Here is a 14,654-nt window from a genome sequence, read left to right as displayed (position 1 = left end):
GTTATTTTTGGCATAAAGTGTTCTGATGACTGTCCCTTTGTTTTTTATCTGCTGCCACCAAACTGTCCTCCCACAGTTGAGTGATTGTTATTTAAAGGACGGTTTTCCTGGATGTCTAAATATAGGAAGTATCTACACACCTAATTGTTCCAAAGGGACTTTCAAAAAATGATTGTATTAGTGCTCCCACAATAAATTAGCACACATGTAGTGACTTAAAACTCACATTACCACAGTTTAAAGGTCAGAAGTTCAGCTTGGGTCTCCAGGGACTCTGATCAAGGTGTCAGTTGGCTGCATTCCTTCCTGGAGGCCCTAGGGCAGAATCTGTTCCCTTGCCGTGTCTACTTCTAGAAGATCCCCATTTTCCTTGGCTCATAGCTCCATCTTCAATGCCTCTGTCATGCCTCCCTCTGACAGCAGCAGGGCAACCTCCATTTCTCGGAACTAATAGATTGTGTTGGGTCCACCTAGATTCCCCAGGCTCATCTCCTACCTCAGACTCCTATATCTTCACCACTTCTGCAAGGTCGCTTTTTCCATGGAAAGTAACTTAGTCGCAGGTTTCAGGGGTTAGGACTTGGACAGCTTGGCTGTGTCAGTGTGTGTGTGTGTGTGTGTGTGTGTGTGTGTGTGTGTGTGTGTCTGTGTGTGTGCGCATGTATGTGCGCATCTGTGCGTATCTGTTTGTATGTGTTTTTCGTTCTTCTACAGCAATCATGTCTTAAAATCTACACCATTGTAAAGTTGAAGAATGACTCAGAGTTTGGTATGTTGCAAATAACCTGTTTTGACACCATTCCTAAGGCATTAGCCTTGGACCCTGTGATAGAGTGAGGCAAATTATGGAGAATGAACTGTCACAATGTCACACTTCTGCTGTTCCTAAGGAGATTGTCTGCCGTGAGTCCTGGTGATATTTTTGTTGGAAACAGGCTTTTATTTTGATTTTTACTAAGTGGCTAAACCATTGCCTCTTAGAAATGTCAGTTTGCAGCTCAGAGAATCTCAGTGTGTTAACATGATCATTTTGACTTACCTAGTATCTGCCATGTCTGAGTTGTGGGTTGAAAATTGACTGTAGCAACATTACATGCTGAGGAGGCGCTCCAGTCTTAGGAGTAGGAGAGCGTTCCAGCCCTTTCTGTTGTGCACTAGGGAGGCCTTTAGGAGACAAGTTTAGTGTAGCTGTTTCTCGCTGACAATTTGTGTTCTCACTGAACAAAGCGATGTCAGGGCTTTAGTGTCTTTTCCTAGTGGACAACCTTAACAGCAGTTGCCTTCCATTTTTCCACCATTTTTCTGTCGTTTCACAATGTGCTGACCCTCAGTCCATCTGTGGATTGTTCTTCGGATACATTAAGACTTTTGCTGTAGCATAGACATTCTTCAAGTGTAAGTTTGGTGATGGATTTATCTTGGAGACCATCCAGGAGGCTGCTACTAAGGACCAAGAGGACCTCATTATAAAGTGATTTTGCTGTAAAACGGTGCCTTGGGATGGTCCCTAGACACAGCAGGCTGTTTATAGGGTTTAAAAAGTACGTTGTGTCAAAAAAAAATGTCACCAAGGGGTCCTTGCCTCACACCTTAAGTTTAAATAAATTCCAGGTGAATCAAAGAGCTAAGTGTAATGATTTAATTCCATACAAAAGATTTTTACAAAGCTGTAAGTAGACACTAGTGAACTCCTGAGTGAGAAGACCTTTGCGGCAACAGATAAGCCATCACATGGAACAGTCATTTAAAAAACATAAAGGAGTGTAGCTGCGGCTGGCCCTCCATCACCATCAACTGGGAGACGGTGCTCAGGAGTGTAGACCCCACCCCACAGTCTCTGCTCAGGGCCCAGAAGCAAAGGAACAAGGCTCTTGCAGAAACGTCACCACGATGGCCCACTTTGAAGAAACATACCTTGAAGGGCACAGTCTGCCACAGGAACTCCTAGGTTTCACACAGTCTAGGACCCTCATCCACTTTTAGGGTGGCTCTTCTCACCTTAACCTAAGCAAGAGAATCTCTTCCAGGCCTGGCCCGAGGCTTGTCTTCTAAGTGATTCTAGATCCTATCAAATTGATTATCAGTATCAAACATTGCACCTGCTACAGAGAAAAAACAGCTAAGGACACCAGAAAGAGTTCTAGGGAAAGATAAACCAAGAGGAAGGAGCAGACTGCCAGCATGAGGGGTGTGTTTTAAGGAAGACCCTTGTAGATGCATTATTCTCTGCTGTTTATTTATTATACACATTTTCTAGACTTAGTTGGAGTAAGTGAATTGAAATCCTGAGGATTTCTACCAGGGAGCTGAACTTACCTTCCATACTACACAGTGCTTAGGACTACAGGTTCCTCACATGTTAGGTAGCCTTGCCCATCCTTATTCTTTTTCATATTTAATCTGGTAAGGCCTCAAATCTTATTATTCATTTTTATTTGTATTTTTAAAAAATTAGTGATGCCAGGCTGGCAAGATGTTCACTGAGAAAAGGTGTTTGCAGCCAAAACATGATGACCTGAGTTTGACCCCTGAGACACATGTGGTAGCAGGAGGGAACCAACTGCATTAGTAGTCCTCTGGCTCCAACGTGTGTGCGCCTGTGGGCATGCGTGCGTGTGTACACACGCACACTCAAATTATAAACAAATGCAAAATTTTTAGTTAATGATATCAATGGGTTTATGTGTTTATTTTCCTTTTAAAATTCTTTGGTATGGTTTTTATCTATATTATTTCTCCATTTTTAAAAATCAGAACATTGCTCTATTATTGTTGATTAATACATGTTCTGTTTGTATTACATACTAGAGGGTTAAATGTTGGTGTAGCCAAACTTCAGTAAAGTTTCTGTTTCTTATTTAAATATTTAATTTATCTGGAAGTCATTTCAGGGTGAGGCATGAAGTAAGTACTGAAGTTTTGTTCCAGTAACGCTAGCCATGGTGTCACTCGTGTCATGCGCTGGATAGTGTCACTTGCCTGGATAGGTGTACCTCTGTGTGTGTGTGTATGTGTATGTCTGTCAGTGTGTATGTATGTGTAAACACATATTTTACGATCTTTGAAATGCTTCCCTTTGATTTTTAGTCCGTTGCTTTTCCTTTCCTTGCAGAGCAGGACGCAGGCCTTGATGCCCTTTCCTCCATCATCAGTCGCCAGAAACAAATGGGCCAGGAAATCGGGAATGAGCTGGATGAGCAGAACGGTAAGAGCGAGGCTGAGGCCGCTCAGCTTGCCGCTGGTAGCAGCCCCACAGGTCCAGGCGTTGGTTGACTCCCTGTCGATTTGCGGCATAGGGGAGCCTGCAGTCAGCGGGCTGCAGTGGTTATTGCAGTGTGCTCATTGCAGCTGTGGTGATTTGTGGGCATTTGCATTGCAGTTATCGAGTACTGTGCAAGAAAAAAAAATGCCACTAAAATGTTTCAGTACTCAGTGACTGCTTTGACTTAATTAATTTTGGTGCTTAGAGCCCTGGTGGCCTTGAACTCTCTATATGGATCAGGCTAGCTTTGAACTTGCATTGCTTTCTTCTGCATCTGCGTCCCAAGTACTGGCATTACAGTCATGTGCTGACCGTACCTGGCCCTACTATTTTGAGAAGTACTTCATGATCTATTTATTTCAAGGGCTTTTTTTTTTCTCTGTGGAGGATGTGAAATTGCTCAGTGTTTGGTATTTTGATACAAAACATAATAAAGCTGGGTGGGCCTCATATCATGTCTGCACCCAGTGGGGTTTGCTCTTCTTCCGTCATAAATGACCAGGCCACGGGACAAAAAAGTTTGAAGGTGTCTATTTATGGGCTTGATGCGACAGATGTGGTTTGAGAACGATGAACTTGTGGTCAGGAGTCTTAGGACTTGGGAGGCTCTCATGCTTGAGTTATGTAAGGGGGAGGAACCTGAACAAGAGTAACCATGGGGATGGAGAGTGGGGCGCATGCGGGAAACAGCCAGTGCTCTCACTGTGAGGGACACAGTGAAATCGAGAGGTTTGTGAGTCGAGACTGTGAGTCCAAATTAGATGCGTCCAACCAGAGATACGGTGAGAGGGCCAAGGGGAAAGGCTCAGTCTGCCGTTGGTGCAGTCGTGGCTTAGTGAGGAGACAAGACAAGAAGTGGGAGGCGCTTCCTCAGGGATGTGACACGCTGGCATGTCCAGTGGCTCTCCTCACCTGCTGAGCACGCTTGCCCACATCATGCCATGTACCCTACATGAAGAAAGGAAGGTAGCGATGTCCTCATTGCTAGAAATGAAGCTCCGAGTTGCAGAGAGCCCTCTGAAGGCCACAGCTTTTATAGAGGGCAGGACTGAAGCTGCTGTGTGATATGGCTACTTCTCTGTCATTCCAGCATCCTAGCCAAGGAAGACAGGGTAGGGAGGCAAAGCATCCTGTGTGGGTAGATATGAAAGGCCTGGTAGGGGACAGAGTCGCTCTCTGCAGGGAGGCTGCCCTTGCCAGAACCATACAACAGGCACTTCCCTCCTTGATCCCAAGAAGGAATGTGGTCATCGTTCCCATGGTTTCAGCCCATTTCTCTATCATAAGTAAACAAATCCAGCTGTTGAGCATCTGTCACACGCAAACAGACTCGTAAGCAAATGGAGAACCCTCTGTCTCTACACTCCTAATGTGGTTTGCGACAGCTTAGCACTGGGGGACAGTTTGTTCCTTCTCCTGCTGGTGCTATGAGCAGGCCAATTATGGACTGTGTTTGATCCAGGATAACATGAGGGAGACTGTGTTTGGTCAGTTCCTCCAGTGCGGCACAGCATTAGTAAGATAATAAGCTTTATTTTAAAAAGACAACCTTGACTATCTGGTATTTGCTTGTTTTTTATCTCAAGGAAATTTGCCTGGGGCAGGAGGTCTGACCTAAACTGATGAACATGTCATTCTGTAGTGTGTGCAGGCCACAGTGTCCCTGGGTACGTGACTAAGAATGAAAGACACATGGTTTTGGGTGGGACTCACCGTCTTCTCAGGTAAAATTGCCATATTTTTCCCAGCACAAGCAAGCATACCAGCATGCCTTCCTTTTCAGTGGCTATCAGAATTGCTTGGGGGTGCTTTAACACCCCTCAAAGCCTAGGTTGTGTCTTGGTTGAGCGTCCAATTCCTGTTATGATCACAAAGGTAGCGGCTTAAGATAACATAGACTTAGTGTCTTACATTCGGTAGCACACAAGTCTGACTTGAGTCTTGCTGGGTGAAAACCAATGTATGAACAAGAGATCAGCATTCCTTTCTGAAGGCTCTAGGGAGGGATTGGTTTCTTTGCCTTCTCCAGCTTCTAGTGGCCACCCACATTCCTTGGCTGACATCCCTTCTGTGTTTCAAAGCCAACAGCAATAGACGTCCTGCTGATACTGTATCACTACTGCTCCTACTGCTCCCAGTGCTCCCCTCCACCTTTGGAGACCCTCTTGTTCACACTGCACCCCCCCCAACAGTTGGAGGAACAGCCCTTGTGGTCCCTCTGTTGGGAGGTTCAGTCTCACTTGCAGCCTTGATGTCTGCCACAGAACCTTACAAGGAAATCTGAACATGAGGGAGAGAGAGCAGATTGCCCTCATCATGTCAACGTGTCCGTGTCAACTGTATTGAGAGGGTGGAGTTAGTACTACTGTGCTTTCACACTGTCTCCCGTGTGCTCATGTCAAGCATGCGCAGAACCTTCACAGTTATGTGTCACAGAGAGTTTGTGGTCGTGGGCCCAGTTCTTTCTCTCCGTACCACATAGCTTACCCGCTTTTTGTATCCCCCCCATCCCCATCCCACAGTCAGATAGATATATCTGTATTTAGACAAACATGGGGACTTTCCCGCGAGGTGCCAACATAAGCTGGGTTTCTCTGTGGTGGCCTCCCAGGGAGCCAGCAGTTACTTACATACTTACATGGGTGGTTTTCTGATGTGTGTTTTCTCTTCAGAGATAGGGCAGACTCAGCCATTTTCTCTCACAAGAATCGATGCTCTCAGAATAAAAATAAAGCAAAACCAGTCCCTGACAGGCTTATAGTCAACCTCCGTTCCTGTCGCTAAACTGAAGCAAGGCTGGTGGGATCTCCAGTGGACAGGCCTGTAGCCCACCTGGGTCTTTACTGTGACACGTGTGTGCCACAGACGTCAGGGCCACAGGCAGAGGACACTTGTTGTAAATACCTGGGTGATTTCTGGAGCTGCAGACTTGTTGCTTTGATTTTCCTTAGAGCAGCAATCGGCAGGAATAATGACCAGCCAGACAGATTTGGAACAAAGGGTTAAACCTTCCTAATAAATATGTTGTACTTAGAACATAACCACAGAATCAAAGGATCAGTTTATCTTCAATTTAGGAATGCAGTTTTCATTCTTACCGTAGGGAATTAAGAGCAGCTGACCACCGTCAGTTGTTTGTTTGTGGGCAGTGACCAGGCCTAAAAAGGGAAAGAGCAGTAGCGAAGGGGAAATCCCAGTCGTGGGCCTATATGCCACTCGCTCGTCTGTGGGGAATGGGAGAGCAGGATGGCGGGGAAGGCCGCTTGTTTTCCTAACATCAATTCTGGGGCAAGGAAACCAGTGAGTCCTTCAGAGACCTAGAAATGTGACTGCTCATCGACAGGCATGGTGCTCCCAAAACTTCACATATCCTGTCAGGTGGTGGTAGCACACGCCTTTAATCCCAGCAGTCAGGAGGCAGAGGCAGATAGGTCTATGAGTTCGAGGCCAGCCTGGACTACAGAGCAAGTTTCAGGACAGCCAGAGCTACACAGAGAAACCTGTCTCAAAAAATCCAAAACATCAACAACAACAAAAACCAAACAAAAGAACATGCACATCAATGGATTACTACTTGCTGATTTGTTAGAATTCCTAACTGAATTTTCATTGTGAAAAGTGACAATAAAACTGGATATTTGCCTCTCTGAAACTTGGCAAGATAAGCACATCTCCATCACTAAAATATTGCCCTATTGGGGCCAAAGGGATCTTACAGGTGTGGCAGGTTGAGTCAGGAAGGACAGGAAGGGTATTTATGATTATGCAGGAAATGTAGTCAGAGGTGTCTGCCTAAAGGGACGCAGCAGGGCTGGGTGCCTTGAGTTTCGTGTCTAGCACCCCAGGAAGAGAAAGGTTGCAGGTGAGAGGAGAGGGAGCTTTGACAGGAAGAACAAGACAGCGAAGTGTCTGAGACAAGACCGTGTCCTCTAGCTCTGAAGATCGCGGAAGGGGCCGCAAAGAAAGGGGTGCAAAGGCTCTGTAAACTGGGAAAGACAGAAAAGGGTCTCCCCTCAATTCTCTGGGGGAGCACCTTGACTTCAAAGCTAGTGAAACTGCTGTCAGCCTCTGTTGTACAGTAGCAGTGAGTTTGAGTAATACTCTGTCTTTTTGCCAGTTGCCACATAATTCAGATTAGTCACTAAAGTGTTAGAGTTACCTGTAATTCTATACTTTGAGACAATTTCTTTCTTTAAAGCAGTACTTTTTTAGATGATTTTTATGTGTATGAATGTTTTGCCTGCATGAATGTATGTGCACCACATGTGTGCCTGGTGCTGAGGTGTTGGATTCCTGGGACTCTGAGTTGTGGATGGTTGTTGTCCACCACATGGGTGCTGGGAACTGAACCTGGGGCCTCTGCAAGAGTAGCCAATGCTCTTAACTCCTGAGACAACCCTCCAGCTCATTGGGGGTGACTTCTGTAAGCTTTATAGGAGGAAGTTGCTTTAGTCAACTGACTCTGAAATCTCTTGATGTTCCCTGAGGCTTCCGTGACAGTTGGTCTTGTACTGATACAGTGTACGCAGAGGGGGGACTTCTTCCTGTCTGGTGTCAGAGCTCTTTATGAAAATATTTATTTTATGTGTATGTGTAAGACTGCATTTATATATGTACACCACATGCAGGAGCCCACAGAGTTCAGAGGAGGCGTAGAATCCCCTGGAACTGAAGTTACAGATGGTTGGGACCTAGCGTGTAAGTGCTGGGAACTGAACCTGGGTCCTCTGGAAGAGCAGACAGTGCTCTTAACCACTGAGCCATCTCTCCAGTCGCAGTATCAGACTCTTCCAAAGTATGTCAGGTAATTTTCTTTTTGGTCATCTAGAGAGAAACATCTTCCATTGTCGCAGGCTGTGTATTTCACTGTTGTGCTAGAGATAAAACTGGCAAGCTTTAGAAACCAGTGATTTCATGGCAGTGTGTGATTTCCCCATTCTGTTGGCTTGAATAAGCTAGAAGAGCAAACTGCTGAAAGAGAGAGACTAGGCTGCGAGATGGGTCAGACGATGAGGCGCCTGCTTAGCTGAAAACCAACCTGCTTCCAGTCCCTGGGTCCCACAAGGTGGCAGGAGAGAACCAACTCTAGAGAGTTGTCCTTTGACCTCCATACATGTGCTGTGATGTGCGCAGGGTTTATGTGTGTTTATTTGACTGAGCTTACTAATATGTCTTTCGAAAATGCAAAGTGTTATCCCCTGAGAAGCGTGAGATGGAATATCCTCCAGTGTTTCTGAAAAGCCATTTTCCATTTGATCCAATTAGTTCTTTTTTATAAAGTTTAAGGGGAGGTTATCAGACACACACTCATGCATGCACACTCACATAGAGTAACTAGGCTTTTTTGGATATCTCTGTCATTATTATATTTTACTGTAGGCTATTCAACTATTAGTATCACTGTATAGACTTAAATCTTGATTACCTTTATCTAGTAACTGGTTTTCAAAATCTGTGGTCTAGGACCCTTTATATTTTTTGAAAATTATTGAGGAATCCTGAGAGGTTTTTTTTCCTATTTTTTTTGTTACTGCATTTAAAATGAAAAGACATGTAAAAGTTATTAAATGCAACTTTGATATAAGTTTAAAATAGTAAGTTATATGCTGATATAAACTATGGAAGGTAACTGTTGTTTAAAGATATTCTCAGAATCACATTGCCCTGTAGTTTTATGGACTCTGTGTTTGGAGAAGTAAAGCTAGTGAGTGTTTCTGTATTTGGCCCATTGCAATACATCATTTTGGATGTTTAAGTGAAATATATTTCACATAGAAATGTAGTTGGAGAAAAGCATTTTAAAATCTTTCCAAGTAGAAAGGTTTTTTCTACTTCATTATGGCAGCAAAATTTAACGAGTACTTTCTGGAAGGTTTGCTGGAGTTGGATTCCGTTAGTCCTCTGGTTTGTGCTTGTGTCGGCTGGTCTGGGACAGCTACTGTTCCAGAACCTGCTGGACACTACACAGGAAGTAGGAGAACTCTGGGGCACTTGTCTCTGCAGTTATGTACTCTGCCCTAAAAATGACAAATAAGCTTGTTTGCTGTCTCGGTGAGCACACTGATCAGCTGTCCCATGCAACCACCATGAGATATAATCCACCATATGTCTAGATGGGGCAGGAGGATCCTGGAACTACCATGTCACAGTGATGCTCTCTAGTGGTGGGACTCTCAGCCTAGCTGGATGATCTTGAGCAGGGTAGCCAGTCTTCAGTGTCTGTTCGCAGCTATCAAGGGGATTCTATGGACCCATTTTACAAGGTCAAGAGCATAAAACAAGTGGTGCCCACATTGGAAGCAGTCTGTGGGGATACTTCACTCCTCCTTCACAATGTAGACCTTTGTTTAAAAAAAAATAGACCTGGCCAGGCAGTGGTGGTGCATGATTTTAATCCCATCACTATTCGGGCAGAGGCAGACAGATCTCTGAGTTCCAGGACAGCCTGGTCTACAGAGGAAGTTCCAGGACAGCCAAGGCTACACAGACAGAATCACAACAAACTTAGTTCAGATTCTAACTGGCTTTAATGGATGATTTTATAAATGGGGAAGGGTAAGAACTGGTACTACAACATGGACAGAGAACAGGAGTACGGTGACGTCAGAGAGGGCCTAGCACTTGTTGACTCGGCTTGTTTGAGGCAGGTGTCTGCTTAGGAGGAACCAAAGCTCAGTTCTTGCAATGTGTGCTTGCTTTTTGCATTCATTTTACTTAAACAGTCTGTATTGGTTTGGTCCCTTGCCCAAATTAATGACCTTCTATAAGTTGTATTTCACATATAGAAATGTGAGATAAGACATCTTTTAAGATAGTCCTTCAATTCTTAGCTGGGCTTGGAAACAACCTAGGGAGTTCTCATTCTTGTCAGTGATGTCTTGTGGTCCTGAGATAACTTAGTCAGATGTGGACTTTAGTGCCAAGGGTGTGTCCACCCATACAGGGGCCAGGAATGAGGCTGGACTTCCTAGGCCTGTGAGCAGATGGAAGTGGGCCTTCCGGATAAATCTAGGAGCTGGGAAATGACAGTTTTATGGGAAAACTAATTTCATCCGTCCCCACCCAAGAGTAGGATACTCAGTCAGGCCACCCACCTTGGTCCACAACATTTTTAACATGCATACCTAAGTTTGTATTTTTTTTCTAAAAAAGTCTAAAGCAAATAAGTATCTCCAAATAAATCAAGTTTAGAATTCTTCACTTCAAACTCCCCATTTTTCACGCTATTTCAACAGAAACCCTTCTTTGTCTGAGCCAGTGTTTTATATAGATTTACCAACTTCTGTAATGGTTCTCCTCCTCCATGGCTCTTCTAATTGGGGTGTGTGTGTGTGTGTGTGTGTGTGTGTGTGTGTGTGTATGTGCCTGTGTCTGAGTGTGTGTCAGTGTGTGCCTTTGTGTCTGTGTCTGAGTGTGTGTCCGTGTATATGTGTCTGTGTCTGAGTGTGTGTGTCTGCATCTGTTTCTGAATGTGTCTCTGTGTGTATGTGTCTGTATCTAAGTGTGTGTCTGTGTATCTGTGTCTGAGTGTGTATCTGTGTGTTTGTTTCTGAGTGTATGTGTGTGTCTCATCTGTGTCTGAGTGTGTGTCTGTATTGAGGAGTGCTATAGTTTTAACTATTAAGAAAACTTTAATGTTCACAATGACTTTTTTCTACTGGTGTGTTTATCCAGTTGTGAGGTCTTCCTTTGAAGACTTTTAAATGGTACTAACCTTAACTTTTTTTTTCCTCCTTGTATCATTTCTACTTTTTGTTAGCAAGGTTTGGGTTGTTAATTTCAGATTTTTGCTTTCATGTTGTTATGGCCTGAATTATGCCTATAACATATATATCCCATTCATATTTTGGTGTTCTAATAGTCTACCCCCCAAAAATGTGACTGTATTTAGAGAGAGGCTTTTTAAAGAAGTAATTAAGTTAAAATGAGGTCATTTGGATGGGCCCTAGTTCAGTATGACTAATGCCCTTTGTAAGGTGAAGAAATTAGAAGATACATTTGGAGGGGAGGCCATGGGAAGACACAAGGAAGACCCACAGGAAGGGCCTTAGAAAGCAGCCCTGTTATAGTCTCCAGACCTGTGAGAAGATGAAGGTTGTTTTAGGCATGCAGTTTGTAGTAATTACAGTCCCTGTCCCTGTGATTTTCCTTACAGATCTGCATATTTTCTATTGACCCTTTATGCTTATGAACCAGAGGACCATGTTAATGTGTATAGACAGCTGGGATGGGCTTCTTATGCGGTAGTAGATTGATTTACCCAGGAGGCTTCTTTCTTGCCTAGGACAACTTGCCATGAATCTACAAGTAGATAGGTTGTACTGTAGACAGGCTTCCCATGGGGTTAAGTAAAAAGAGGGCACAAACAGATTCAGGACCTTTGCTGTAACCGTCACCATAGAAGTAGGGAAGTTAGAACTTTAACCTGGTGTGAAATGGCAGAACTTCAACCCAGGGTAACATGACTTCTTCATTGACCTCTTTTTACCCTGTAGTTATCCCGGGGTCTCTGACTCATTTCCTCGCCTAGACACCAGCTCCCATGGGCCTTCCTTCCACAGCAGCCCTTCCTCTCCAGAGAGAGCTGGCCAAGAGCTCCAGCTGGGAGTAAACCCTGGAGGCTGCAGCCCACACAGGGCAGGGCTCAGGGTAGTTGGACCCAGCTGCTCCATAGACAACTCTCTGCTCAGAGGCCCTAATTCCTGCCTTACAGCCACTTTCTTTGTAGAACATTCTGTGGCTGCCAGTAGCCATTGACTCCAAGCTTGGCGGCTCTCCAGAACGCTCTGTTGGGAAAGAAAGAGCTTCTCTCTGTAGCCGTGTGTATTTCAAGTTGGAGCTTCCCCCCCCATTGTGGTTTGTCAATACAGTCCGGTCTCGTCTTTAAGCGAGCGAGTCTTCCAGATGACTTGTTCATTGATCTCACTCCCTCGTGTTTTCACTGCCACTATGGAGTCATTCTCGGGCTAAAAAAATTGTCTCCACGGCGTGACCGTGCTCTCTGGAAGGAGGGAGCCAACAAGCACGCTGAACTCTACTGTTTAAAACTCAAAGTCATGATTTTTTTCTGAAGTAACAGTAGCAATATAAGTTATTCTACCCAAACAGCTGGGGCTCCAGAGGCTTCGATAGAACAAATGTTTCACAGGGTGTCTGTCTGTGGGCGCTGTTTTCTCGGGCTTCTGTACGTAGCAGACCAACTTATCACCTGATGTCTTCACCACTGAATTTCCCAAAAATAGTAAAATTGGGGAGATGGGGAAAGGTGATTATGTTCCTTGTAGTCATGGTTTTAGTCTCTTGAGGGTGAACAGTCTTTGTCTATAGGAAGAGGAGAGTTAGTAGAGGGGGAGCGAAGAGGAACAAGATAGATAATCCGTCGTCCTAACACTTGTCTGACTCCAGCTGGGCATCCAGCAGTTTCTGATGCTCCACAGGTCTGCAGGCTCAGTCCAGCTCAGTGCCACTCAGTCCCACCCTAGAAACAGCTGTAAGGCCTGGGTATCCCCAGGCACTTCCATCTGGTTGGCTATGCGTTCTCCTGACTCCTGAATTGGGTACTTTATGAGAGCATTCACAGAACTCTGGAAAGTACCATACTTATGATTAGAGTTTCATGGTTACTCAGGAGCAGCCAAGTAGAGTAATGTATGGGGCAAGTGTCAGGGTGAGTGGTACTCACTCTGCGCGCATCCCACATGTGCCGTGCTCACAGCGCATCCATGTGTTCCCTGACCTAGAAGCTGCCTTTACTTTGTTGGTGGATTTTTGTGGAGGTTTCATTACCTGAGTGACCCCTGGCCACGGTGCAGGCCTCAGGCTCCAGTCTCCTTCCTCATCATTGGAGGTGAGATTGGGCCTGCAGCTTTCAATGCTCTAATCATCCATAGGGCTGGCCTCCCCTCATTAGTTAAAGGCCCTACCAGAAGTTACCTTGTTAGCGTAAATCTAAAAGCACTTCTCACAGATAACAAAAAAACAGTCTTATGAGGAAATTCCAGGGTTTCCAAAGCTCTTGCCCAGAACCAGGAAAAAAGATAAATGTTTCTTTTCTTTCTTTCTTTCTTTCTTTCTTTTTTAGAAGCACAGCCCAGAGCCAGTATCTGTGAGTCTGTTGAGTGTGCAGAAATAGGCACGGTGCTCCTCACGAGGCTTTGCTGCTGCTTTAGTTCTGATGAGCAAGGATTGGTCCTCTTGGAGCCACAAGAGCTTCTTTGCCTTTGCCAGACCAATACCTTCTTCATTTCTTTCTAGGTCCATATGTTGGTTTTGACCCTGGCACTGCATATGGTTTGCCATGTAACTGGTGGGGCCAGGGTTTTCCAGAAGAAAAGCTTACGGCATGTTAGTCAAAGAAAAGGACATTTATGCTCAAGCCTTGGGACAGCTGGGGGAGGTGACTCATCAGGCTCCCTTTCCCTCGGGCTTCCCCACAGTTCCTAGTTGACCTCTAAGAGGGAGGAGGCCACCACAGGGCCGCCATCTGTAGCCACTGAACTGAAGCACGCACTTCCATACAGCACAACGCGGAGACTGTATACCACTTCACCTGACATCACCTCACCCTGGAAGCTCGTGCCTGCCACTCTACACAGCAGTTTCTTTCCTCTGTCCCTCTGTAGAAGAGAGGCCTGGAGCTGGCCTGCCGCCTTCCCCAAGGTCTGCTGCTCACTCAAATGTATCTGTAACCTCCGTGTTTGTACAGGTGGTACTTTTGCAGTTCTTGAGTGACTGTAAGGTGATAGAATTTGAGTCACTCCGTGAGCATGTTCTAAGGTCAGACAAGGTGGCGCACTGCCTGTCTGTTTCCTCTTTCCTGCAAAGATGCCAGAAGGATGGAGCTTCTGGCCCGGGGTCCTGTTGAAAGATTTTGTGGTGACTAGCAGTAACTGTCAACGTAGCAGGATCTAGAATCGCAGAATCTAGAAGATAATCTCTGGGCATGGTTGGGAATTTTCACATCAAGTTGCTTTAGGTGGAAGGCCTAAATATGGGTGATGCTATTCTTCAGGCTGGAGTCCCAGATAAAAGGAGAAAGGGAGCTGAACACTGTGTTCACCACTCTCTTCTGGCTGTGGGTACAGTGTCGTTCACCACTCTCTTCTGGCTGTGGGTACAGTGTCGTTCACCACTCTCTTCTGGCTGTGGGTACAGTGTGACTAGTGCCATTAAGCTCTTGCTGCCTGCTGCCACCATGGTGGCCTGGGTCCTCAAACTGAGAGCCAAATTCAGCCCTACTCCTTTAATTTGTTTCTTGTAAGGTATCGGTGGCGGTAATGGCACAGATAACCCACAGATAGCAGGCCTAACCTTTGCTTTTCTTATTGAGCCAGCCTCAGGCAAGTCACCAAATATTTCTTAACCTTGGTTTTTCTTTTGAAATATAACTAAA

At 45.2% G+C, this 14,654-nt stretch overlaps 1 protein-coding gene across 1 annotated transcript in view; it reads left to right on the top strand.

Annotated features, from left to right (window-relative positions):
• The window catches only part of Stx8 (syntaxin 8), a 254,857-nt gene that overhangs the window by 53,842 nt on the left and 186,361 nt on the right, over positions 1–14,654 (top strand). The window contains exon 6 of the mRNA XM_048448305.2: positions 3,113–3,205. Coding sequence (XP_048304262.1) covers positions 3,113–3,205 — 93 coding nt within the window. The remainder of the gene's footprint in view (positions 1–3,112; positions 3,206–14,654) is intronic.

Source organism: Myodes glareolus, chromosome 9, assembly GCF_982192425.1.
Source record: "Myodes glareolus chromosome 9, mMyoGla1.1, whole genome shotgun sequence".
In the NCBI taxonomy this organism is placed as follows: domain Eukaryota; kingdom Metazoa; phylum Chordata; class Mammalia; order Rodentia; family Cricetidae; genus Myodes; species Myodes glareolus.
This window is presented reverse-complemented; position numbering and strand designations above follow the sequence as displayed.